This window comes from Scyliorhinus torazame, chromosome 1, assembly GCF_047496885.1.
Source record: "Scyliorhinus torazame isolate Kashiwa2021f chromosome 1, sScyTor2.1, whole genome shotgun sequence".
Lineage (NCBI taxonomy): Eukaryota > Metazoa > Chordata > Chondrichthyes > Carcharhiniformes > Scyliorhinidae > Scyliorhinus > Scyliorhinus torazame.
The window spans coordinates 17414195-17439715 of NC_092707.1; the positions used below are offsets into that span (position 1 = coordinate 17414195).

General features: G+C 50.1%; 1 protein-coding gene across 14 annotated transcripts in view; it reads left to right on the plus strand.

The window, feature by feature from the left end:
* arvcfb (ARVCF delta catenin family member b) overlaps positions 1-25521 on the plus strand; it is a 546449-nt gene that overhangs the window by 434405 nt on the left and 86523 nt on the right. For all 14 annotated transcript variants that reach the window (XM_072471369.1, XM_072471451.1, XM_072471186.1 and 11 more), the window contains one exon: positions 22785-22902. In XM_072471369.1, the coding sequence (XP_072327470.1) occupies positions 22785-22902 (118 nt within the window). The remainder of the gene's footprint in view (positions 1-22784; positions 22903-25521) is intronic.

Consider the following 25521-nt stretch of genomic DNA (forward strand, 5'->3'; position numbering starts at 1 on the left):
CCCTGGTGCTGTGAAGCAACAGTGCTAACCACTGTGCTACCTTGCCGCCTTCACAAGGAAGTCCGTCGTCTAATTATACATTTCTGAGGAGACTGGTGCCAATGGAGTAATCTGTTGTCTTGATATAATTCTTAGTTTATCTAAGTCTGTACCAAGGGTGGCGCAATGGTTCACACAGCTGCCTCACGGTGACACAGAACTGGGTACGATCCTGGCCGCGGGTCACTGTCCGTGTGGAGTTTGCACAAACTCCCTGGGCAGGATTCTCCCAACAGGAGTCTAAGTGCTGACGCTGGAGTAAAAACCGAAGTGTTTTACTCCGGCGACGGCGCCCGTTCCCAGACCCCCACTCTTTCCCCCCTCCGTGGGGCTAGCAGGGGCTTTGTGCGATTTACGGGGGCGGGGTCTCGGCATGGCGTCAGAGACCCGGCGCTGTGTAGAAGACGTGGCACCTTGGGTCCCGTGCATGCGCAGTTGGGCCGGCGCCAACTAGCGCAAGCACGGTAACCTCGCGGAGCGCTCCGGCCCCTCACCAACATGGCGCCAGGGTTCTGGGCCGGCCACAGAAGGAAGTAGGCCCAGGGGGGGAAGAGACCGGTCCGCCGATTGATGAGCCCCGATGGCGGGCCAGACCCCATCGGAGCCTCTTTCTCCCCCCCCCCCCCCGGCCCCCCAAGGGATGGAGCCGCCCTCACAGGCCGTCCCCCAAGCCTTCGCGACGAGTACCCGCCGGCAGCGACCGGGTGTGGACGGCGTCGGCGGGAGTAGGCCGTTTATACTCTGCCCATCCGGGCCGATTCTCCGAGTGGCCCGGTGCTGGTTTTGGCGGGGGAGGAGGAGGAGGGATCGCGTGTGGGTGTCGGGGTGGCGTGACAAGATTTGCACGGCGCCCCGGCGATTCTCCCATCCGGCGGGGAGGGGGGGAAGAATACCGCCCCCTATGTCTGTGGGCCTCACCCCCCACAACCTAAAGATGTGCACGGTCGGTGAATTGACCACACTAAATTGCCCCTGTATTGGGAAAATATAATAATTAGGTACTCTAAATTTATTTTAGAAACTAAGACTGCACCATATAACCATGTAGAACTAATTACCAGATAATTGACCATGTGACTCAGGCTTGAGGATAACTGAGAAAATTCAAATTGGTATACAATGGAGCCAGATGGGGGCTGCAGTTTGGCGACCGTGTATGTGTTTGTAAATAATTTGTTTTGGATTGAAGGCGGCATAGATTGAACTCTTTCCATCAGGCCTATCGTTCGTTAGCCTAATACCCGACCCAATTTTTTTTTGTGGGGAACTTGGTTACAGCAGGAGACTCCCAGAAGGGCAGCATGAATGTTTTATGGATGTCCTCCAAGCATCCCTGAAGATATCAAACATTCCAGCCAACTCCTGGAACTCCCTGACTTTTGACTGTCCGAAACAGATAAGACACTGAACAAGTTGAGAGACTTCATCAGGAGAAGGAGCGGCAAAGATAAATGTGTTGGAGAAAGCCGAACACCTCATCTGCCAGACACTTCAAGCATCACTCGCTCCATGTAATAGAGCCTGCCGATCAAATAATGGGCTTATCAACCTTCTTGGTTCCCATCGAAACAAAGTGGAAGCAAAGTCATGCTCAATCTCTCGGGGCTGCCTAAGATAAGAGAGCTCTTCATGGCATGAGATGCTTCATACTGATGCAGTGCTTTTTTCAAAAAGATTATAAATCGCAACGCTATAATTGTCAGAAAATTTACTTTAAAATATTACACACTCCGCTTCATAAGTCAATGGCTAAGCCTCAGCTGGAACTTGGACAGTTCTGGGAACTACAGTTAAGAAAAGATAAAAAGGCATTAATAATCTTTATTGTCACAAGTAGGTTTACATTAACACTGCAGTGGAGTTACTGTGCAAAGCCCCTAGTCGCCACATTCCTGCGCCTGTTCAGGTACACAGAGGGAGAATTCAGGATGTCCAATTCACCTAACAGCTGGTCTTTTGGAGTGGTGGGAGGAAACCGGAGCACCCGGAGGAAACCCACGCAGACACTGGGAGAACGTGCAGACTCCGCAAAGACAGTGACCCAAGCCGGGAATCGAACCTGAGACCCTGCGCTGTGTAGCCATAATGCTAACCGCTATGCTACCATGCTGCCCACCCACATTAGAAATTATAGGGATTGTTTGCCAGGATATTATTAGCTATGCGGGACTTTAGAGGCTAAAAATTTTAGGACAGTTCTGGTTGGGACAGAAAAGATTCAAATGTGATCCAGTAGAGTTTTTGACAACAGATGAATTGTGTGAGTGGTCTCACGTTTGGTAGCTCCCGCTCGCGAGCGAACCTTTTCCCCGGCTAACAGCGGGACTCAGAGATTGTAAAAGGTGCAGGAGTGGTGGAAGGAGAGAGTGTCCAACCAGTGTATGGATTAGTGGACCAGAAGTGGTTGAAAAAGGAGGGAACAATCGTCAAAGGCAGGTGGTGTTTGAAGTATGTTGGCGGGCGGGGGGTGAAGTATGTTATGGTGAAGGGAAACTGGAGGGGATGCCGGTGGTACTGGTGAACATTTATGCTCCGAACCGGGATGATGCTGGACTCTCATCGGCTGATTATGGGGGGGCGGGCTAGGAGACTTTAATATGGTTAAAGATCCAAGGCTGGATCGGTCGAGCTCGCGGGAGGGTGTCGGCAGCAGGGGGTTTATGAAACACCGGGGTGGGGGGAGAGATCTGTGGAGGTTTGGGAGGCCGAGAGCGAAAGATGTTGCACTATCTCAAACACCAAGCTTCTTGCTTGGGCTTGTCCAGTTGCGAACGGTTTTCTTCTGATGGATTTCTGAGCATAAACTAAATGCTTTTTCCCCAGCAGGTATATTTCACTGAGACATCCAAAACCGCACTTCCAAACTCACTGTTACTTCAACAGAGTATACACATGAGTTCTCTAAACTCAATCCCCCAGCAGCCTTGCAGTATTCCTTTTCCGTGAGCTGAGAACCCCTGTCTTCAGTCTGACGCACTCTGAACTTCTTTGCTGTCTTTCCTTAGTCTGTCATTCATTGGACCCCTGTTGTTAGGCAATAGCGCAGTGTTTTTTCTTTGTTTTTTCCAAAATCACAAAACTGCTAACCCTCTTTAGAACCCATCTCTTCACTTCAAGGACTACAAAATCTCATTCAGATGTATGGTATACAAACAAATCCAGAAAACCTGTCGTTCCTGACTGGCCCTACAGACATCCTGGCACCAAGCACACAAAAAAAACTAAATTAAGCTGCAACTATGGTCACGATTCAGTGACCCTGTTGTGCTCAAGCGCGAATGCAATGAAGCCAGTGAATAACGGGAGAATCCAAAAATGAGAACCGCACTGAGTGCCAAACTGTTAACTCTGCAACCGGCCTGCTCCTGCAGGCGAATTCGGGATCCCGCTGTAGCGTGGCACAAAACTAATAATCGCCACTTGAGACCAATTTCCATACAATTAATGGGACCCGCCCCATATGCAATGGCCTCCCCTGATCCAGCTGACTCCCCAGCAAATGGTCACACGGGCGTGAATTAGTGCTCCTTTTTAAAAACAAGAACCTGGCGGATGGGTTGCTGCGGGGACCCGAGGAGGTGAGTAGCCATCTTCACCCACAGGCAAAGAGCCCAAGAGCACTGGGCTTGCTTCCCCTGTGCTCTGACAAGGGCGGTGGGGGGGGGGGCAAATGGTGGGTCCAGCCTCCGTTGGGGTGGGCTGCCATTGGGCGGGGGGGGAGGGGGGTGCAAACCGTGCACGGGTCCACCAGACAACTCCTGAAGGCTATTGTTAACGGAATTGTCACTCGTATTTTTTTTTTTTTAATTTAGAGTACCCAATTAATTTTTGCCAATTAAGGGGCAATTTAGCATGACCAATCCACCTACCCTGCTCATCTTTGGGTTGGGGAGCCAAACCCACGCAACACGGGGAGAATGTGCAAACTCCACACGAACAGTGACCCAGAGTTGGGATCGAACCTGGGACCTTGGCGCCGTGAGGAAGTAGTGCTATCCACTGCGCCACTGTGCTGCCCTTGGCACTCGTAGTTAAGTGAATTTTTCAGGCATCCCAGGTGGATTCCCGTGGGTGAATGTAGCATGTGGGGCTCATTGCTCAGCATTCCAATCAGACTGTGATGCCTGAACAATACAGGAGGCAACACCATGGATACAGCAGCCAACATCCGAACATCCAGCGGGTCAGCCTCAACCCCAGGGATATGTCTGTGGCTGGGGGATGGGTGTATGCAACAGTGAGGAGACCTGCACCCGCACTCTGAGGCTTGATGGTCGGCTGGCATTGCGGAAAAAAAGTGTCAGAGGCATCATACTGGTTGTGGTGAAGTGTACACCTCTGCCCCACCCTCCCGATGGTGCCGCCCCACTTTTTTCTGTTCCCCATCCCCTCTATGATCCTTGACGTGCATTGCCTTTCATGCTGTACCGCTGCGTATGGTAGCACAAGTGGATAGCACTGTGGCTTCACAATGCCAGAGTCCCAGGTTCGATTCCCTGCTGGGTCACTGTGCGGAGTCTGCACGTTCTCCCCGTGTCTGCGTGAATTTCCTCCGGGTGCTCCGGTTTCCTCCCACAGTCCAAAGACATGCAGGTTTGGTGGATTGGCCATGATAAATTGTCCTTGGTGCCCAAAAAGGTTCGATGGGGTTATTGGGTTACGGGGATAGGGTGGAAGTGAGGGCTTAAGTGGGTCGGTGCAGGCTGGATGGGCCGAATGGCCCCCTTCTGCACACTGTTCTATGTTCATATTCTATGTTCTTTGCGTCTCGGTGGTGTTTCCCCAGGATGTGCATCAGAGGTGGCTTTCGATGACCCTGGTGGGCATCCTCTGGGGAGGGAGGGCATTGATGCGCTTGCCAGCAGCACATGCACAACCGTGCCGCACTATAACCGGTGCTGACTGTGAGATGCGGCGTCATTAGAGGGGTGGAACCTGGGAGAGCTGGTAGCCACTGTCGCCAAACCACATGATGGTCCGGGTTGGCACCCAACGCCCCCTCCTGGTTGGTGCCGATAGGGTCCTGGGGGTCACCTCGGAATGGAGGGGCAGCTGACCCTGCGTCACCTGGCTCTGCCAACCCTGGAAGCTCCCCAATGTCTGCTCCATGGTGCCGACGCTCTCTGCGATGCGCCTCATTAACTGGGACACGCTTTGCAGCGCCTCGGCAATGCCCACCTCCAACTGGGGCAAGCTCCGCAGCGCCTCAGCTATTCTCATCTGAGACCGGGACATGTCCCACAATGGGTGGTCCAGGGTATGGCATGTGCTAGGCAGGGGCGGTGCCAGGTGAATTCCTGTGGGGGTGGGGTTCAATACCAACTCAGCCGTGCGACCAGGTGTAGGTCGCTGACCTTCGTGCAGCACTGTGTGCCGGTTTTCCAGGCGGCACTGCCTTAGCTGACGGTTGCTGCCACTTACTCGCAGGTGGCACTGGCTGTCATGTGACTTACCTCCTGGACCCTCTGGCAACAGGACATCACCTCTGGCCTCGATCACATCTAGGAGCCTCTCCAGGTCTGCGTCCCTGAATCGTGGGGCCGGTCGTCTTGGTGCCATGGCTACGAGCTGAGTGAGGTTGGCAGTTGAAGTGCTGTTCGATCTTGTTAGCGGGGGGCTGACGAGCACAGTCCTGGTGAATCAGCCCAGTGAGTAATGATTTGCAGCGGGTAGCCCGTGGGGTTCTGTAAGTAGATTACTGTTGGATTGCCTGGCCAAGTGTCGGGAAACTCGCCGCAATTCCCACTTGCTACCATAGCGGGCACGATTCAATGAAAAAGTTTAGATGTTCTACCTTTCTTAACACCGAAATAGAAATTAAATTTTAAGTTATACATTGTTCCTAACACTAGGTTTGGCCGAGTCGGCACCGGCTTCGTGGCACAAATGCTGACTACCTGTACTGTTCAGTTGTTTCTGATTCTGTGCGTTACTGTGATTTTTGTTTTTGCCAACAAACGTTGTAATTTCTTGATGGGGACTAACCCAGGTGGTGGCACTACATTTCTTCATCAATTTAAGTTGGAACTTTTTACACTTGTGGTCATGATCCCAATTATTCTGCTCTTTTCGCCTCCACAATTTCATTTGAAAATTCCATGTTAATTGTGCATCCCCTGTAAATGGATCAGGATGGAAGCTTCTTGACGGAGGGGCTGTGATGAGCACACTATTCCCACAAAACCATAAACTGGACTTTCTAACTCTGACACTGAGGGATGTGCATTGTTAGTTTTGAAGGAAGGCATCGGCACTATATTTCAAGACAGTTGGAAATGTACCCATTCCAGTTGAACATCTTCATGAAGTAAAATTGCATCATTTCTGCTCCAGTTCAAAGAATTTCAAACAATCTGGTGTGAACCAGCATTCTTGCTATATGACTATCCAAAAGCATCGATACTTACTGTTTTCATTGCTAAAGTTTCTACAGCTGCTTTGCCAACCTTAAATGTAAGCTGAACATGAAATTGTGCAGACAGCTAGTCAAGCCTGAACGGGTGAATGAATAATGGCTTACTTTTATAGAATTAGACAGTTGAGACCTTAAAAAATGTACTATTCAAGTCATTTGTCTGAAGTAGTCTTTGGAGGAATTATTGGTCGATATGATTTACAGACATCACCATTGTTTTTGTGGAATATTTTATTTGTGCTGAATTAATTTGTTAACGTACAATTTTGCCTGACATTCCAAATGTTTGTGTCTATTAGAAATTGCAACGAGTGAAAGATTATTAAATGAAAAATAGGTTCCTTCAATATACTTGTAAATTGGCAGATAATTGGTTTGCATCACTCCGTTGGAAGAGGTGGTGTTAATAGCGGTGAGGTTTTTATCTGCAATTTTTCTACATTTCGTTGTTTTTATTCAACAAGCATTCATTCTTTTGTTGTGCATGTTTGCAATTGTTGAACAAGGACAACATACTTGTATAGCGCCATTATAGTAGCAGAATTTTCCCAAGGATCTTAAATAATTACGAGAAAAGTTAATGGCTGACAAGTTGCTTGGATGAGGTAGTCTGCATCCTAGTGTCTTAAAGGAAATGGCTGCATAGATAGCGAATGCCTTGGTTCTAATCTTCCAAAATTCCCTAGATTCTGGGAAGGTACCAGCAGATTGGAAACGTAAATTTAATGTAACTATTCAAGAAAGGAGGCAGAGAGAAAGCAGGAAACTATAGGCCTGTCATTGGCAAAATGCTGGATTCCATTATTAAGGAGGAATTATCAGGATACTTAGAAAATGCAGTCACAAGAATGTTTGACAAATTTATTGCAGTATGCTGGAAAAAAGAGACATGCTATTAACGCTCTGTGTATTGCACTTGTCGGGATAGTTCGCAAGAAATTGCCAACTGTAATGGGGGAACAACAATCTATACTGCATGAAAAGTGGCTGCTGATTGGTTGACATGGGGGCTCTGGTGGATGAGTTGGATATAGTCAGTACTTTGCCTATTGCGCTATAGGATGGGCCATATCGACAACCTTGTAAATGGGGCCCGAGTCATTTACTCACAGTGCAGGTTTGATGCTGAAATAGGAGCATCAAAGCCATGCAGCGGGTCATGGCTACCCTGATCAGATCATCGCTTGTTGTCTATCACGCAACCTTGACAATGGGCCTAAGGCCGCATCTTTCAGTCCAATCTACCTTTGATTACCCGAGATGGGTAAGGTGTCTCTCAAATTTGAGCAACAGGTGAAGTTTGCCGTTACTGTACCGTAGCAATACGAGTTTTATTCTCCACTAATAGGATGCTGCCAACAAGCCAAAAAGATGTGGTATAAGTCATGATATGCAGACATGCACATAATGAGATACAAACAGGCAGCTAATGAATACAGAGAACAGGACATAAGCAATCAGCAGGCAGAACACTTGGGGGTGGTTTCCCACTATAAAAGGCACGAGGCACTCACACTCTGCCTCTTTCCACTGGTGACATCTGCAGTGTGAGTCAGGGTGTACATATCATAAAACTCCTACAGCACGTGGCTAAGAGCTAGTCTGGTTCAGTCAGACGAGGTTAGCAGAGAGTCGAACTCAGAGGATTGAGCGAACTGTGAGACGGGTTCAATAAAACATATTGAACTAACTTCAAGGTGTGGAGTATCTCGGGTAAAGCTGCATCCAGTTGCAGCCCATGTTATCTTACTGTGCTTAACATGACATGATACCAGGAGACTGCAATCCCTCGGTGATTTACCTAAACCTTCCGTGACGACCAGCAAATGTATCCCGGCACCACATCAACAGTTGTGGACCTCCGGCAATCTCAGTGCCAACTGGCAGACTTTCAAGCAAAGGTTTCTGCTGTACATCGAAGCCTCAGACCTTGAGGGTGTGTCTGATACAAGGAAGATCGCGCTGCTCCTTTCAACTGCGGGGGATCAAGCCATCTAACTCTTCAACTCTCTGAACTTCACCGAAAGCCAGGACAAGACAAAGTTTCAGACCGTCCTGGACAAGTTTGATAGTCATTGTGAGGTGGACACCAATGAAATTGTCAAGCGCTATATGTTCAAACAACGCCTCCAAGGTAAAGATGAATCTTTCGACCCCTTCCTAACTAATCTCCGTCTACTAGCACTGTCCTGCAACTTTGGTGATATTGCTGACTCCATGATCAGGGACCAGATCGTTTTCGGAGTTTACTCTGATCCTCAGAGAGCAGCTTTTAAAAAATCAAGAATATGACCCTGTCAGTCGCGATTGAAACATGTACAGTGCCTGAGCATGCCAAAAACCGGTATTCCCAATATAAATCGGCTGAAACGGAGAAACTTGACTCCCACGAGAGTGTGCAGGCCATTGCCCGGATGCAGCGCCTCAGCCTTGATGAAAGCGGGCATTTTGCGCGCACTTACCGGAGTCCCACGCATGCTCGATGCGACTGGCCCGATAAAGCGGCCGATCACCACACTGCGTAGGTGCGAACGTCTGCCGACCGCACTGCGCATGTGCGATGACACACGGAGCGTAATGACATCATGACGTGCCCAAACTGCGGCACCGACCACTTAAAGAAACACTGCCCTGCAAGAGGCCGGCGATGTTTAAATTGCGGAAAGCCTGGACACTATGCAGCCATGAGCAGGTCTGCACCACCAGTCAAGGGCCAGCGCTCCCAATACCAACGCAGGCGCGTTCGGAGTGTACAGCAAGGTTTACAGGATTCTGATCCTGGCAGTACAACGGACCCAGAGGACGACTGCCTGGAGTCCCCCTACCATGTGGGCATCAATACCACACGTGAATATGCCTCACTGAAATCATCACGACGCCGGCCCATCCTCACTGTGGATTCTGCGGACGAATGGCGTGCGGTGATGCAAGTAAGTCGATGCTCAATCCAGTTCAAGCTGGACACAGGTGCTTCTGCCAATCTCCTTTCACAGGCGGATTTCAACCGCATCAAGAAGCCACCCCAGCTCCTTCCAGCAGCCTAACAGCTCCTGGACTATAACGGCAATGCAATCACAGCACTGGGATCTTGCCATCTGCTCATCTCCAACAAGAGCAATCACGCAAGGCTACAGTTTCAGATCGTCAAGCCAGACCGGGCCTCCCTGCTCGGCGCACAGGCATGCAAGCAGCTACACCTTGTGCAGCGGGTCTGCACAATGACCTCCCCCAACGGTGATCTTCAAGCCGCATTGACGACATCCTAGCTCCGTATCCAGATGTGTTAGACGAGATGGGCTCCCTGCCATATCGGTACAAGATCCTGTTACGGCCTGTGACCAGGGCATCATCTCTAAAGTTACAGAACTGACTGACTGGGTCGGCTCAATGGTATGTGTGAAAAAGCCTTCGGGGGAGCTGCGCATCTGTATTGATCCCAAGGATCTCAACCAGAATATAATGCGGGAACGCGACCCCATCCCGAAGCGGGAGGAACTTAGAAGTGAGAGGGCACACGCCTGGTTTTTCATGAAGCTAGATGCGTCGCAGGGATTCTGGCAAATCCAACTGGATGAGAAGGCTCTGCACCTTCAACACACCGTTTGGCAGGTCTCTGCTACAATCGTATGCCGTTTGGCATTGTCTCGGCCTCGGAGATCTTCCATAGAATCATGGAGCAGATGATGGAGGGCATTGAAGGGGTTTGTGTGTATGTGGACGACATTATATGGTCCACGACCCCCGAAGAGAGCATCTCTCGTTTCCAGCAGGCATTCCGCCGTGTCCATGCCGATGGCTTTGAGCTGAACAGGGCCAAGTGTTGCTTTGGCATGTCGACACTTAAGTTCGTAGGTGACCAGATATCTCAACAGGGTGTGCGCCCGGACGCAGACAAAGTCAAGTCCATCGAAGCCATGAAGACCGCTGAAGACAAGAAGGCGGTATTGTGCTTTTTAGGCATGGTAAACTTCTTGGGCAAGTTTATCCCAAACCTGGCCCCACACACCACGGCCCTCAGACACCTGTTAAAAAAAGTCTACTGCCTTTGAGTGACAGGCAGCTCATCAAGCAGAGTGGTTGGAGCTGAAAGCCAAGCTCACCACTTCACCTGTATTGGCATTTTTTGACCCTGACGGGGAAACAAAAATCTCGATGCGAGCCAGGGCGGCATTGGCGCAGTGTTGCTCCAGCGCAATGACACCTCATCTTGGGCACCGGTATCCTACGCATCATGGGCAATGACACCTGCTGAGCAACGGTATGCCAAAATTGAAAAGGAATGCCTGGGTCTGCTTACTGGAATTCTCCAAGTTCCACGATTATGTCTACGGCCTGCCGGCGTTCACTGTCGAGACAGACCACAGGCCTCTGGTCCACATTATCCACAAGGACCTGAACGACATGACTCCCCGGCAGCAGCGCATCCTCCTCAGACTCCGCAGGTATGACTTTGAACTCGTGTACATGCCTGGCAAGGAGCTCATTATTGCGGATGCTTTGTCCCGCTCCGTAACCTTGCCTGCTGACCCGCCGGCATTCGTCCAACAGATCGAATCACAGGCCAGCAACCTCCCGGCATTGGATGAAAAGGTGATTCGCATTCACGAGGAGACAGCCAAAGACCCTCTTCTGCAGCGTGTCATATGCCACCTTGCCGATGGCTGGCAAAAAGGGCAGTGCCCTCAATTCTTCAATGTGAAGGGCGACCTGACGGTAGTTGATGGCATCCTCCTCAAGCTGGACCGCATTGTCATTCCGCTCAGTCTCCAGAGCTTGGTGCTCCGGCAAATCCATGAGGGACATCTGGGTGTCGGGAAGTGCAGGCGCAGAGCAAGGCAAGCTGTCTACTGGCCTGGGATTAGTCAGGGTATCTCCAATATTGTCCTCAACTGTCGGACCTGTCAATGCTTCCAGCCAGCACAGAGCAAGGAGACGCTTCAGTACGAAATCGTGACCTCCCCGTGGTCCAAGGTGGGCATCGATCTCTTTCATGCCAATGGTCGTGATTGTGTTAATCATTGATTATTTTTCTAGCTACCCAGAAGCTGTGAAGCTCTCGGACCTCACATCCAAGACCGTCATCAAGGCCTGTAAGGAGACATTCTCCAAGCATGGTATTCCACCCACTGTCATGAGTGACAACGGTCCTTGCTTCAGCAGCCAAGAGTGATCAAGATTTGCCCAGGTATATCCGTTTCATCACGTCACCTCCAGCCCGCCTTACCCGCAGTCCAACGGGAAGGTTGAGAAAGGGGTGCACATAGTGAAGCAGCTCATTTGCAAGGCTGTGGATTCTGCTTCTGACGTCAACCTAGCACTGCTTGCGTACAGGGCAACCCCTCTCTCTACCGGCATGTCACAGGCTCAACTCCTGATGAACAGGGACCTGCATGACTCTTTCAGCCGTACACTTGCCTAACCTGGATCACCACCCGGTTCTGCAGAAGGTGCAGAAGCTCAGGGACAGGCAAAAGCAGAGCTCTGATGCTCATGCCACTGATTTGCCTGTGCTACTCCCGGCGGATGCTGTTCGGATCAAGCTACCTGATGGAGGCTGGCCCCGATCGTATGTTGTGCGTATGGCTGATGACTGTTGTATGGCGCAACAGACGGGCACTGTGCACAGTTGCCTGCCCGCAACCACACTCTTCATTGTTTCCATCCGTTATTGTACACATCTCCTGATACCTCGAACCACAAAGCCACCAGTCAGGCTTCAATCCCGCCTATCAAGGCGCCGTCGTCCCCACCACCACCTCTCCAGCAGTCAACCAGGATCAGATGCAAGCCCCAGAGACTGGACTTATGAAAACTTGTTTTGTTTGCTATTTTCTGTTTTTGCACCTTAAACACCCGTTTTCACATGTACATATGTTCCCATCTGTTACTGTCAGTAAATAAGTTAGTTTTTCGGCCTACATATGTAAATACTTTCACACAGGCCATAGAAAAACATTTCAAAAGGGGAGATGTCATGATATGCAGACATGCACCTAATGAGATACAAACAGGCAGCTAATGAATACAGAGAACAGGACATAACCAATCAGCAAGCAGAACACTTGGGGGTGGTTTCCCACTATAAAAGGCACGAGGCACTCACACGCCACCTCTTTCCACTGGTGACATCTACAGTGTGAGTCAGGGTGTACATATATAATTCCTACAGCACGTGGCAAAGAGCTAGTCTGGTTCAGTCAGACAGATTATTCACACGAGGTTAGCAGAGAGTCGAACTCCGAGGCTTGAGCTAACTGTGTGACGGTTCAATAAAACATATTGAACTAACTTCAAGATGTGGAGTATCTCTCAGCTAAAGCTGCATCCAGTTGCAGCCCATGTTATCTTACTGTGCTTAACACAACAGTGTATGCATTTCAGTGTCCGTGTGAATCCAGGTATATAGGCCGTACTTCCCAATAATTTTTTTTTAATAGACAATTTTATTGAGGTATTTTCGGCATATAAAACAATGACATTGTATAGCACTGTACTGAAAGAAAAGCAAATAACGCATTGTACAAACCACGACTCCATTCTCGCAAGGACCTGCCTAAACCACTCCCTACTCTACTCTACCCTAGCCCTCTTCCCCCCCCCCCCCCCCCCCCTGTTGACGATTAATTCTCCACGAAGAAGTCAATGAATGGCTGCCGCCTCCAGGCGAACCCTGATAGTGAACATCTCACGGCGAACTTAACCTTTTCTGGACCGAGAGCTTGCCATGTCCGATAGCCATACTTCGGTCTTCAGGGGCTTTCAGTCCCTCCATGCCAACAGTATTCGTCGCCGGGCTACCAGGGAAGCAAAGGCCAAGACGTCGGCCTCCTTCTCCTACTGGACTCCCGGGTCCTCCGACACCCCAAAGATTGCCACCCCAGGACTCATTACCACCCCAGTTTTCAAAACCCGGGACATGATGTCTGCGAATCCCTGCCAATACCCCCTGAGTTTAGGGCATGACCAGAACATGTGCACGTGATTAGTCGGCCCACCGACTCATCTGGCACATTTGTCCTCCAGCCCGAAGAATTTACTCATCCGGGCCACCGTCATGTGGGCCCGGTGCACGACCTTAAACTGGATCAGACTGAGCCTGGCGCATGTTGTGGTTGTGTTTACTCTGTTCAAGGCTTCTGCCCAAATACCTCCAGCTTCCCCCCCCCCCGAGCTGCTCCTCCCACTTAAGCTTCAGGTCCTCAGTCTGTGTATCCTCTGCTCCCCTTAGTTCTTTGTAAATATCTGAGACGCTACCCTCACCGACCACTCCCCCGACACTACCCTGTCCTGCCTCCCCTTTGGCGGGAGGCTTGGGAAGGACGGCACCCGTCTGCGCATGAAATCCCGCACCTGTATCTAAAGTCATTCCCTCCCGCCAGCCCAAACCTCTCCTCCAACGCCCTCATGCTCGGAAAACTCCCTTCCAGGAACAGATCACCCAACCTCACAATCCCCGCCCTCCGCCGTAGTCGATACCCACCGTCCATGTTCCCCGGGGCAAATCGGTGATTGCCACAGATTGGGGTCCACACCAATGCTCTCACTTCCCCATTATGCCTTCTCCACTGGCCCCAGATTTGCAAAGCTGCCACCACTATAGGGCTGGTGGAGAACCGCGCCGGCAGGAGCGGCAGAGGTGCCGTAACCAGGGCCGCCAAACTGGTGCCTCTGCGCGAAGCAGCCTCCATCCGCTCCCAAACCGACCCCGTACCCACCATCCATTTCCTTATCATCGCTATGTTGGCCGCCCAGTAGTTGTTGCTGAAGTTCGGCAACGCCAGCCCCCCTTCCCCTCTGTTCCTTTCGAGCATCACCTTCCTCACCCGCGGGGACGTCCCCGCACAGACAAATCCCAGGATAATTTTATTCAGCCTCTTAAAGAAGGACCTCGGGATGAAAATGGGGAAACACTGAAATCACGGGAGAATCGTCATCTTAACAGTCTGCACCCTCCCTTGTGACAGCGGGAGCGCATCCCAACTCCGAACCTCCTCCCTCACTCGTTCCACCAGTAGGGACAGATTGAGCTGGTGCAGCTTGCCCCAGTCCCGTGCCACCTGTATCCCCAAGTATCTAAAGCTTTTTCTTACCAGCCAGAACGGCAACCCCTTCAGCCTACTCTCCTGCCCCCTCGCCTGAATTACAAACAACTCGCTCTTAGCCATGTTCAATTCATATCCTGAAAACCGGCCAAATTCCCTCCAGGTTTCCATGTTATCGACCATACCCGCCATTGGGTCCGATACGTATAACAGCAGGTCATCCGCGTATAACGAGACTTTATGTTCCACTCTCCCCCAGACCAGCCCTTTCCAGTCCCTTGAAGCTTTTAGAGCAATTGCCAGCGGCTCTATGGCCAGCGCGAACATCAGTGGGGAGAGAGGGCAGCCCTCTCTTGTCCTGCGGTGCAGTCTGAAGTAATCTGATGTCGTCCTGTTCATCCTTACACGAGCCTCTGGGCCTGTTACACTAGCCAATTGACCCCTCCCCAAACCGTCCCAGCACCTCCCACAGATTGTCCCACTCGACCCGGTCAAAAGCCTTTTCCGCATCCATAGCTACCACTATCTCTGCCTCCCTGCCCTCCACATTAAGCAGCCTTCTTAGATTGGCCACCAGTTGCCTACCCTTTACGAACCCAGTTTGGTCCTCTGCAATTAGGTCCGGTACACAGTCCTCAATTCTAGTCGCCAAGATCTTGGCCAGTAACTTGGCGTCTGCGGGGGGGGGCAGCGCGGTGGCGCAATGGGTTAGCACTGCGGCCTCACGGCGCCAAGGTCCCAGGTTCGATCCCGGCTCTGGGTCACTGTCCGTGTGGAGTTTGCACATTCTCCCCGTGTTTGCATGGGTTTCGCCCCCACAACCAAAAAATGTGCAAGCTAGGTTGTTTGAACACACTGCATTGCCCCTTAATTGGAAAAATTAATTGGGTACTCTAAATTTATTTTTTTTAAATTAAAAAACTTGGAGTCTGCGTCGATCAAAGAGATCAGCCTGTAAGACCCACAAGACTCCGGGTCTTTATCCCGTTTCAGAATAAGCGAAATAGTGGTCTGCGACATCGTCGGGGGTAGGACCCCTCTGTCTCTTGCCTCATTAAAAACCCTGACCAGCACCGGCCCCACTATATCGGCAAACTTTTTGTAAAACTCCACCGGATACCCATCCAGCCCCGAGGCTTTACCCGACTGCATGACCTTTAGGCCCCCCAATACCTCTTCGATCCTAACCAGGGCCCCCCGTCCGTCTACCAACCCCCTGCCCACTCTTGGGAAGGTCAGTCCGTCCAGGAATCGCCTCATCACCTCCGGTCCCCTGGGGGGGTTCCGAAGTGTACAGCTTACTACAAAAGTCTCTAAACACCTTGTTCAGCACTGCCGGGTCCCCCACCAGATTTCCTTCCCCATCCGCTATCCTTCCTATCTCCCTAGCCGCTTCTCTCTTCCTTAGTTGTTGCGTGAGCATTCTGCTGGCCTTCTCTCCGTGCTCGTATATCGTGCCTTTTGCCTTTCTAAGCTGCTCTGCAGCCTTGTAGTCAGCTCTCCGAACTCGGCCTGCAGCCTCTGTCGTTTCCTGAGTAACTCTGGCCTCGGGGACTCCGCGTAGCTCCTGTCCGTCCATAAAATTTCCTTAACCAGTCGGTCCGTTTCTGCCCTATCTGTCCTGTCCCTATGAGCCCGGATTGAGATCAGCTCCCCTCTCACCACTGCCTTAAGTGCCTCCCAGAGCACAGCTGCTGAGACTTCTCCAGTACCATTTGCCTGCAGGTAATTCTGCATGCATTTCCTGAGTCTCACACCGCCTCGTCCGCAAGCAATCCAACTTCCAACCTCCATTGTGGGCGCTGAAAGCTATCCTTACAAATCTGTAGATCTACCCAGTGCGGAGCATGGTCCAATATGGTAATTGCCGAATATTCTGCCCCCACCATCTCCAGCAGCAAGTCCCTACTCATGACAAAGAAATCAATTCGGGAATACACCTTGTGGACGTGGGAGTAGTACGAAAACTCCCTCGCCGACAACCGGCTAAATCTCCACTGACCAGCTCCCCCCCATTTGCTCCATTAACCCTCTCGGTTCCTTTGCCATCGCTGGCACCCTGCCCGTTTTTGAACACGACCGATCCAGGCTTGGGTCCAGGACTGTGTTAAAGTCCCCCACCCATAATCAGTTTGCGTGAGTCCAAGTGGGGATCTTCCCTAGCAATCTCCTGATAAAATCCACATTGTCCCAATTAGGGGCATACACACTAACCAAGACTACTCTCACCCCTTCGAGCTTACCCCTAACCATAACAAATCTGCTGCCCCCATCTGCAACTGTACTCTCCGCCTCAAATTGAAACCTTTTATTAATCAGGATCGCAGCCCCCCCCCCCCCCCCCTAGTCTTAGTGTCGAGCCCTGAATGAAAGACCTGACTAACCCAGCCTTTCCTTAACTTAACCTGATCTACCACTTTCAGGTGCGTCTCCTGCAGCAAGACTACGTCCGCCTTCAGAACCCGCAAATGCGCAAACACGCGCGCCCTCTTCACTGGCCCAATTAGCCCTCTAACATTCCAGGTGATCAGCCTGGTTGGGGGGCACTTGGCACACACCCCCCTTTGCCGATCAGCCATCCCCTTTCCTTGGCCAGCCCCCCAGCCATGTGTCGCACTTCCTCTGGCCCGCCTCCTGGCTGGCTCCACCTATGACCTCCTCACTGTTGCCATGTCCAATTTCCATCCTCGTCAGCAAGTCAACTCCCCCCCCCCCCCCCCCCCCCCCCCCACCAGCAACCCCATCCTACCACCTAACCCCTGCTCTAATCTAACTATATGAATACCCCCCACCTGGCTTCCGTTGACTAGCCCACCCAGCTAGCTTGGTGGCTCCCAGCTTCGGTGCCAGCGCATCTCTCACCCATTATTCCTTGGCTCCCCTCGCCCCAGCCCAACCATACCATTTCCCCAAACCAGTCCTGCTTAAACATATACTCTATGCAAGTCAGAGACATCCCCAATAATCGTGCAATTTAAATCAAACAAATAGAGATAAGAAGTACCAGGCACTCTCAGCCCTTCCCCTCCACACACAGAAACGGATTGCAAATAATTCCCCCGAAACCCCCATCATAACCACTCCTTTTTAACTATTTTTTTTTTTATTTTCCCTCTACCAAAACTCCAACCAAACAAGAAACCCAAAAAGGAAACATTCAGGGAAACCACGAAAAAGACATCGCAACCAAAATGCATCAACCTAAAAAGGTCGAAAAAACGAAAAGAACGGACTCATGCATGCAGGCATCTCTCAAAGCAAGAGTGAAACAAAATAGACTTAAAAGTTCTACCAAGAGTCCTCAGCTCAGGGCCAGCCCTTGCTTCTTAACAAAGTCCATCGCCTCCTCGGGTTCCTCAAAATAGTGGTGCTGACTCTCGTACGTAACCCACAGTCGCGCTGGAAAAAGCAGCCCGAATTTCATCTTGTTCTTATACAAAATCTCCTTCACCTGCCTGTAACCTCCCCTCCTCCTGGCCACCTCAGTGCTCAGGTCTTGGTACACACGCAGGGTCCTATTGTCCCAGGTACAGCGTTGTGTGCTCTTGGCCCATTGCAGAACCCGCTCCTTGTCCAGGTACCTGTGGAACCGGACCACCATCGCTCGTGCGGGACCTCCTCGTCACGGCTGCCTCACCTGCACTCTATGTGCCCTGTCCACCACCAGCGGGCGAGGGAACACCTTGTTCCCCAGCAGCTTCTGAAACATACCCTCCACATACGCGGCAGCATCCAGCCCCTTAGTCCCCTCCGGGAGGCCAACGATTCTTAGATTCTGTCGGCGTGATCTGTTGTCCAGGTCCTCCAGCCTTTCCAGGAGCATTTTTTGCTGATCCCGCAATCTCTGAATCTCCACGTCCGCCACTGTTTGAAAGTTGACCTCCTCCACCATCTTCTCCAGCTCCTGGAGTTTCTCAGCCTGATCATCCAGCCTTTTTTCCAATCGGTCCATCGACTTCTGGAGCGGCTCCAAATTATCGTGCTTCAGAGCTAAAAAGCCCTCCTGCATGGCCTGTAGCAGCTGCTCCATTGTAGGCTGGACTGTTGGCATCTTGCTCTGGACATTGGTCTCTCTCTCAGCCTCCACCGTGCCCTTGTTTGATCACTTCTTCTGCTGTTTCCGGTCCCTCCGGCTTCTTAAGTCCATACAACTCTGTATGGGTTCAATGCTCGAGTACTATTGCTTTCCAGTTCCGCGCTCAAAAGCGCAACGAAGTCGGGGAAAAAGGTCCAAAAGTCTAACCGAAACGGGAGCCACCAAGCGTGCGACCTACTCCCTCATAGCAGCCATCGGAATTCCGCACTTCCCAATAATTAGCAAATCATAACAAACCACATGCCCTTTCAGCTGTTCTTAGGCATAGTACTGACCATACCCAACAGCCTGTGCTCACCAAACCAAAACGCAATGTCCAACCTTAGATGTTGATCTATGATTTGACAACACCTGCAAAACAGCCCTTTATGTGCTAAGAATTACCCTGAAATGCAATTTAAAATTATCAACTGGGCTCCGTATGCTCACTTGCGCGCACTAAAAGCCACATATATTCACACACAGGAACAGACCTTTGGAGACAGGACACTTTTTGTGCCTTTCTTAACTGAATGTAAGCTTGAGGAGCAAATTTCTTAGTGTTCTTTGAGGATGTAGCAATCCAAGGTGGGCCAAGGTTATTTTCAGGTCACCGAATTGTAACTGATGAAATGCAGTAGTGGGTTAATGACTTAGATGAAGGGAACAAGTGTATTGTAGCCAGGTCTGTTGTTGATATAAAGGTAGGAAAGCAAGTTGTGAGGAGACTGCAAATAATCTGCAGAGGGATATGTGATTGGGCAAAAGTTTGGCAGGTGGCTTACAATGTGAGAAAATATGAGCTTGTCCCCTTTGCAACAAGAATAGAAAAACTGAAAACTAATAGAGAGACTGCAGAAATTTGTGGTACAGAGGGATCTGGGTGTCCTGGGACATGAATAACAAAAAGCTAGTATGCAGTTACAGCAAGTAATTGGGATGGTAAACGGGATGTTGGCTTTTATTGCAAGGTGGGTAGTGTATAGACATAGAGCAGTCTTTCTGCACTGTACAGGGCTACTCACCTGGAGTAGTTTGTGCAGTTTCGGTCTCGGACAAGGAGTTGAGAGAAGGTTCAAGGAACAAGGAACAGTTGAGAGAAGGTTCACTCGGCTGATTTCTAGATGGAAGGGGCTATTTTGAGGAAAGATTGAGCAAGTTGGGCCTCTGCCCATTGGAGTTTAGAAGAATGAGAGGTGATCTTATTGAAATGTGTAAGATATTGAGGGGTGGGGGCTTGGGAGGATGAATGCTGAGGATGTTTCCCTTTATGGGGGTAACTAGAATTAGGTGCACACTTTTGAAGTGTTAGACCCAAGGGTAGATGTCAGACAGTGAGTGAGGGGGAGCACTTGGAGCCAAGCGGTCATCTGGTGAAACTTCTAAGTAGATTTCCTGCCAGAGTTGGCAACATAATCTTTTTTTAAAAATAAATTTAGAGTACCCAATTCATTTTTCCAATTAAGGGGCAATTTAGCGTGGCTAATCCACCTACCCTGCACATCTTTGGGTTGTGGGGGTGAAACCCACGCAAACACTGGGAGAATGTGCAAACTCCACACGAACAGTGACCCAGAGCCGGGATCGAACATGGGACTGCAGTGCTACCACTGCGCTACCGTACTGCCCTGGCAACATAATCTTACCAACATAATCTTACCAGTGCTATTTCCCACCACACCACCTGGAACAGGAATTTTGAGAAGATTTGTGTCAATACTATTTCTCCAGTAGGAAATGTCATTGAATTGGGCTGATTTAGAATTCAGGATTTAGGAGCAGGTTGTTCAGCCTAACAAGCCTGCTCTGATATTTTATAAGATCATGGCTGATATCCATGTAGTCAACCCCCCCTAATATTCAATGCCATCCAATCCCCGAAAGAGTACCGTGAATGGCACCCATGAATTGTAGACACCCCACCCCCACCTCCAGACTCCTCCCCTCCACTGCCTCTTGTAAACTCCTCCCCCAACCTCTTCCTTTCCCTAACTTTTCACCCCGGCTAGACTCACTGAAACCTGTTCTACCAGGCTCCGATGGCCGCAGCCCCTCCCCCCACCTCACTCCTGTTCACTGGCCGGCTTAAACCGGCCAGCGTGGAGGCCCCTGCCCGGGTCTCCTTCCCCCTTGCCCGGTCCCAGGAAAACCAAGCAATCCCCTTTAGCACACAACCCCAGCATACACACCCAAGCCCCAAAGAACCATCATTGCAAATGAAAGTCCCAACTCTTCACTTGTCCAAATATACAGCCGTCGACTCATTTATTACATACACCAACACGCAGTGATAAAATAAAGTTACATGAGGCTACATCGGTACACGACCCGCTCTCAGTCCCATTCCTCAATTCTGCCACAGTCCTTCTGCTTTCGCAAACTCCTCAGTCGTCCCAAAATAAAAGTCCTTGGATTTGTAGGTCACCCTCAACTTAGCTGGATATACTATGCCGCACCACACCTTGTTGATGTACAGTACCTTCGTCACCCGGCTGAAGGCAGCCCGCTTCCTTGCCAGCTCCTCCGTAAAGTCCTGGTATATGCGTATACCAGCTTCAGCCCACTGCACCACCCGCTTTGCCCAGCACAGGACTTTTCCCTTCACGCTGTACCTACGGAAACACACAGTTACTGCTCTTGGCGGCCCACTCGCCTTTGGTACAGGCCTCCACGATCGATGAGCCCGATCCAGTTCGTATTGGGAGGGATCGTCCCCCTCCCCCAATAGCTCTGCCAACATCGTGGCAAAATGCTCCGTCAGCCTCGGGCCTTCCACCCCTTCGGGCAGACCCATGATCCTCAGATTCTGCCGCCTGGATCTGTATTCCAGGTCTTCCATTTGGCTCGCAGATCCTTGTTGGTCTCTGTCACCCTCCGCATCGAAGTGAGTTGATCACTGTGCTGCGATGATACCTCTTTCACTTCCTTCAGTGTCTCACCTTGCTCCCGCATCTCCGCCGCTGCGGTCGATACCGCTGCCCTCACCGGGGCATTTGCCTCCTCCACCAGTACTTTCAATACCCCCCATCTCCTCCTTCATCGCTTCCATGTGCTTTGTGAACTGTTCTTCAAGTTCCACAACCATCACCTTGGTCATTTCTTCTGCTGTGAGCGATGCGGCTTCCCCTGGTGCTCCAGCCTCCGCTTTCCTTACAGTTCCTGCGCTGACTTTTCCACTCACTGGCGGACTTTCATTAACCCCTTTTTTGCCTCCGTTGCCCCCGGGACCGGGCGTTAAAACCCTTAATTTCTGTTCCCGAGCGGGAGCCCTCCAGTGTGTGGCTGCCTCCCGTCCGCCGTCACCGGAAGCCTCGGTGATACTGTATAGTTTACATCATGCACGGAAAACATAGAATTATGGTTAAAAGTAGTATTATTTTCGGGCTCATTGCTCCAAAGTATTTGCCTGAATGAGTGCAGCTCCAATGAAACTCAGAAGTTTGACATGATCTAGTACACAGCCCACTGGATTGGCACCCCTTTCAGAAACAGCCACCTTCTCCACCTTTGACGCACGGTGGCAGTCGTGTGTGTCATCTGCAAGATGCACTGCACAAATTCACCAAAGCTCCTTGGGGAGCAACTTCCAAACCCATGACTGCTGGGTCAGTCCGTTCCGTTGGCTGGACGGCTAGTTTGATGCAGAGCGACGCCAATAGTGTGGGTTCAATTCCTGTACCTTCTGAGGTTACTCATGAATGCCCCACCTTCTCAACCTTGCCCCTCGTCTGAGGTATGGTGACCCTCCGGTTAAATTTCCACCAGTCAGCTCTCAAAGGGGACAGCAGCCTAAGGTCCTCTGGGTCTGTGGCGACATTTACATTTACCATCTAGAAGGATAAGGGCAGCAGACATGTGGAAACACCACCACCTGGAAGTTCCCTTCCAAACCTTTCATCATCCTGACTTGGAAGTACAACACTCTTCCTTCACAGTTGCTGGGTCAAAAGCCTAGAACTCCCTAATAGCACTGTGGATATATCTGCACCACAGCTCAAGAAGGCAGCTCACCACCACCGTCTCAAGGGCAATTGGGGATGGAAAATAAATGTTGGCCTAGCCAGGCAAGCACTGCCCATGTCACATGAATACATTTTTAAAATGTACTTCATTACATGAGTTGAGGAATTGGTGATGTTAACCTTCTTGGGAATCTTTCAGCATGTCGGAAGGTTTTGTTCTAATTCTAGTACTTTTTATTTCCATTTGGTAGAAATGTGAGTTCAGATGGAAGCGATGCCCGGAGAAGGCTTCGAGAATGCGAAGGTTTGGTAGATGCACTCCTGCATGCACTGCAGTCAGCAGTGGGCAAGAAAGACATGGACCGAAAGGTAATTTAGAACTAATTGAGCAATTATAAGTGAGTCACTGGTGACCAAAACTTTCGCCTTCATGGGTTACATGGGGCAAAATTCTCTGTTAAGTGTTGATGATGGTACTGAATTGCTTGCAATTTGCATTCCTGTTGAGGGCGCTGTGTGTGGAGCAATTCAGGATATGTTAATGGGCCAGCACTTTGCCGACTTAAATTCCGAGCATTGTCTGGCCCAGCGGGCATTTAAACCACGGGCCGGAGTTAGTGTCAAAAAGCCTGGCACTGGGTGGTTTTTAAGCTCTGAAATTACTCCACACACACTGCAACCACCAAAATGGCTCAGAGAAGACCTCCCTCCCCCCACCCCCAAATCCCGGGCCACAGACTCAAAACTGCCCTCCTGAACACTGACTGACTGTCTCTGCCACTACCTCCCAGGCATCGCTGGCAATCTCACCAGGAGGAAACAGCTGGTGATCCCGAAGGGGAGGGAGGGGGTCACTGGTGAGTCGTCTGCCGTGAGAGTTGCAGGGAACCAGGACGGGTTTCAAAGGCTGCAGTGCAGCTGTCCTCGGGTTGGGGTGAGCTCTGCTGATTCTGTTTCTTCTCTGCAATGGGACAGCGCTTGTGAGGAGTGCCAACACCTGGTGGGCCCCTGACTGAGCTTGGCCCCTTGATGATACAGCTGGGATATGATGGTGTCCAGAGGGGTGGCCTGGGTGGGCTCCCAGTGGCCTTCTGAGCCTTTAAAGGACACAGGCAGCACTCCGACGTGTGAGCAGCCAGGAGCCTGTTAGTAACACCGAAGGGGTGCATTTAAAAGTCGGACAGCAGCAATGGCCACCCCACGTCAAGTCCACGGGCGTCAAAGCACGATCCGCTACTGCCCCCTAACCCTAACCTGAGGGTTTTCAATGGTTTTGGTTTTTTTTTTAGTCTCCCATTCTCCCTCTGCAGCCATGGCGCCCAGTCCACATTTGTAAATACTTGTAATAATTCACGCCCAATCACATTTAAATGCATGCAAATGCCGGTGATTGCGTGACACTGGCGTTGGGTGCAGACCTCGTTATCACCACCAGTGAGGGACCGGAGCATGGCCACCGAATCGTTGCTGGATGTGTGGTACTCCGCCCGATCGTAGGGTGTTTGCGGCTTCGCCAGGCGGAGGATTTTGCCCATTGTGTTTAACATGGGGCCTTGTATAAAATTAGAATCCATATCTCCTAAATTTGCATAAATTTCAGATTATTGATGCTAACCAATCGTTTCCATTAGTGAGGCAAGATTGCAACAAATAACCTTGTCTGTCACTCAAAATTGACAAATAAGTAATGCGAGAACAAAGATGACAGGTTGTCTCAGTCTCTGCAGGCTTGTCCTTAAAAGGGTTCAGTGGCTGAAGGTAGCCCTTGGACTGCAGTTTCACTGCCTCTCCTTTAAATAATGGACAAATATTAACATAGAAAATTTAAATCATGCACAGGAAAAGCCGTGCACTGGAGATGTTTAAAGTAAACAGAGTCCATTAAAACATGTTTGCTCCATTTTCCTTTCAAAATTTTCATCGTATTGTTCACCTCAGCAATGTAAATGCAATTAACCCTTTTATGGTCTTGAACTTAACTGCGTGTATAAGTTCAAGGTGTGAGCTGCCTTGCAGTGTTAACAACCTTCTGTTTGAAAGACTGTTGTGTTTGATTTTCTTTTACCAGTATTCACACTAACGTTTTGCCTTCTTGGAGACGTTGCTAACGAGTTAAATTATTTTATCATTCAACTGGAAATTTGCAGCCTCCATGAAAAGGAATTGTACTTCTAAGTTTCAATAAGTGATTAAAATTGCTCCCAAATCAAAAAAAAGATACTTGAAAACTGGAAGTTGCAGTTGAGCAAGATTGAGTTGTTGAGAAAGTCAGAGTTTTGAGAGACGGAAAGTGAAGCCTGACAGTGCAATAGACTTTCAACACGATGGAGATTTATCAATCCAGAATAGCCCAACTGTGTTGAAGTGTGAGAAGATGACTAACATCTCTGGAATTGTTCCTCAGGATATACATCACTAAGACTGCAGGACAGATAATTGCAGGACTTTTATAGCTGGTACGGGGAAAATGACATACTCGTCAATTAATTCAAAGCTGCCTTTGCAGAGATGAGGTGGTATGCAGGAATAACGACGTGTCAGTTTGGATGGAAAGAATTTGCTGCTGTAGAAATAGAACCATGGTATTCAAAAACGGATCATAGCAAGACTGGAAAATTACAATATATTTGCACATTTTTCAACGTTTTACATAGGTAATTTGTAGTCACAACACCATTCAGAATCACTCTTGATTACTTTAACATAATTTGGATTTAAGTTGCCATTGAACATTCACATGCATTATACCTTGACATTTACTCAGCTACAGCTTCGTTGACTGTGCAAAAGAGCAGTAATTCGAAAAAGACACAATGTAGGTCTTCAGTGGCAGCTCTAGTGGCACGCTAGTACAGTGCTTAGTACTGTTGCTTCACAGTGCCAGGTTTGATTCCCGGCTTGGTCCACTGTCTGCGGAGTCTGTGTGGGTTTCCTCCGGGTGCTCCGGTTTCCTCCGACAAGTCCCGAAAGACTGCTGTTAGGTGAATT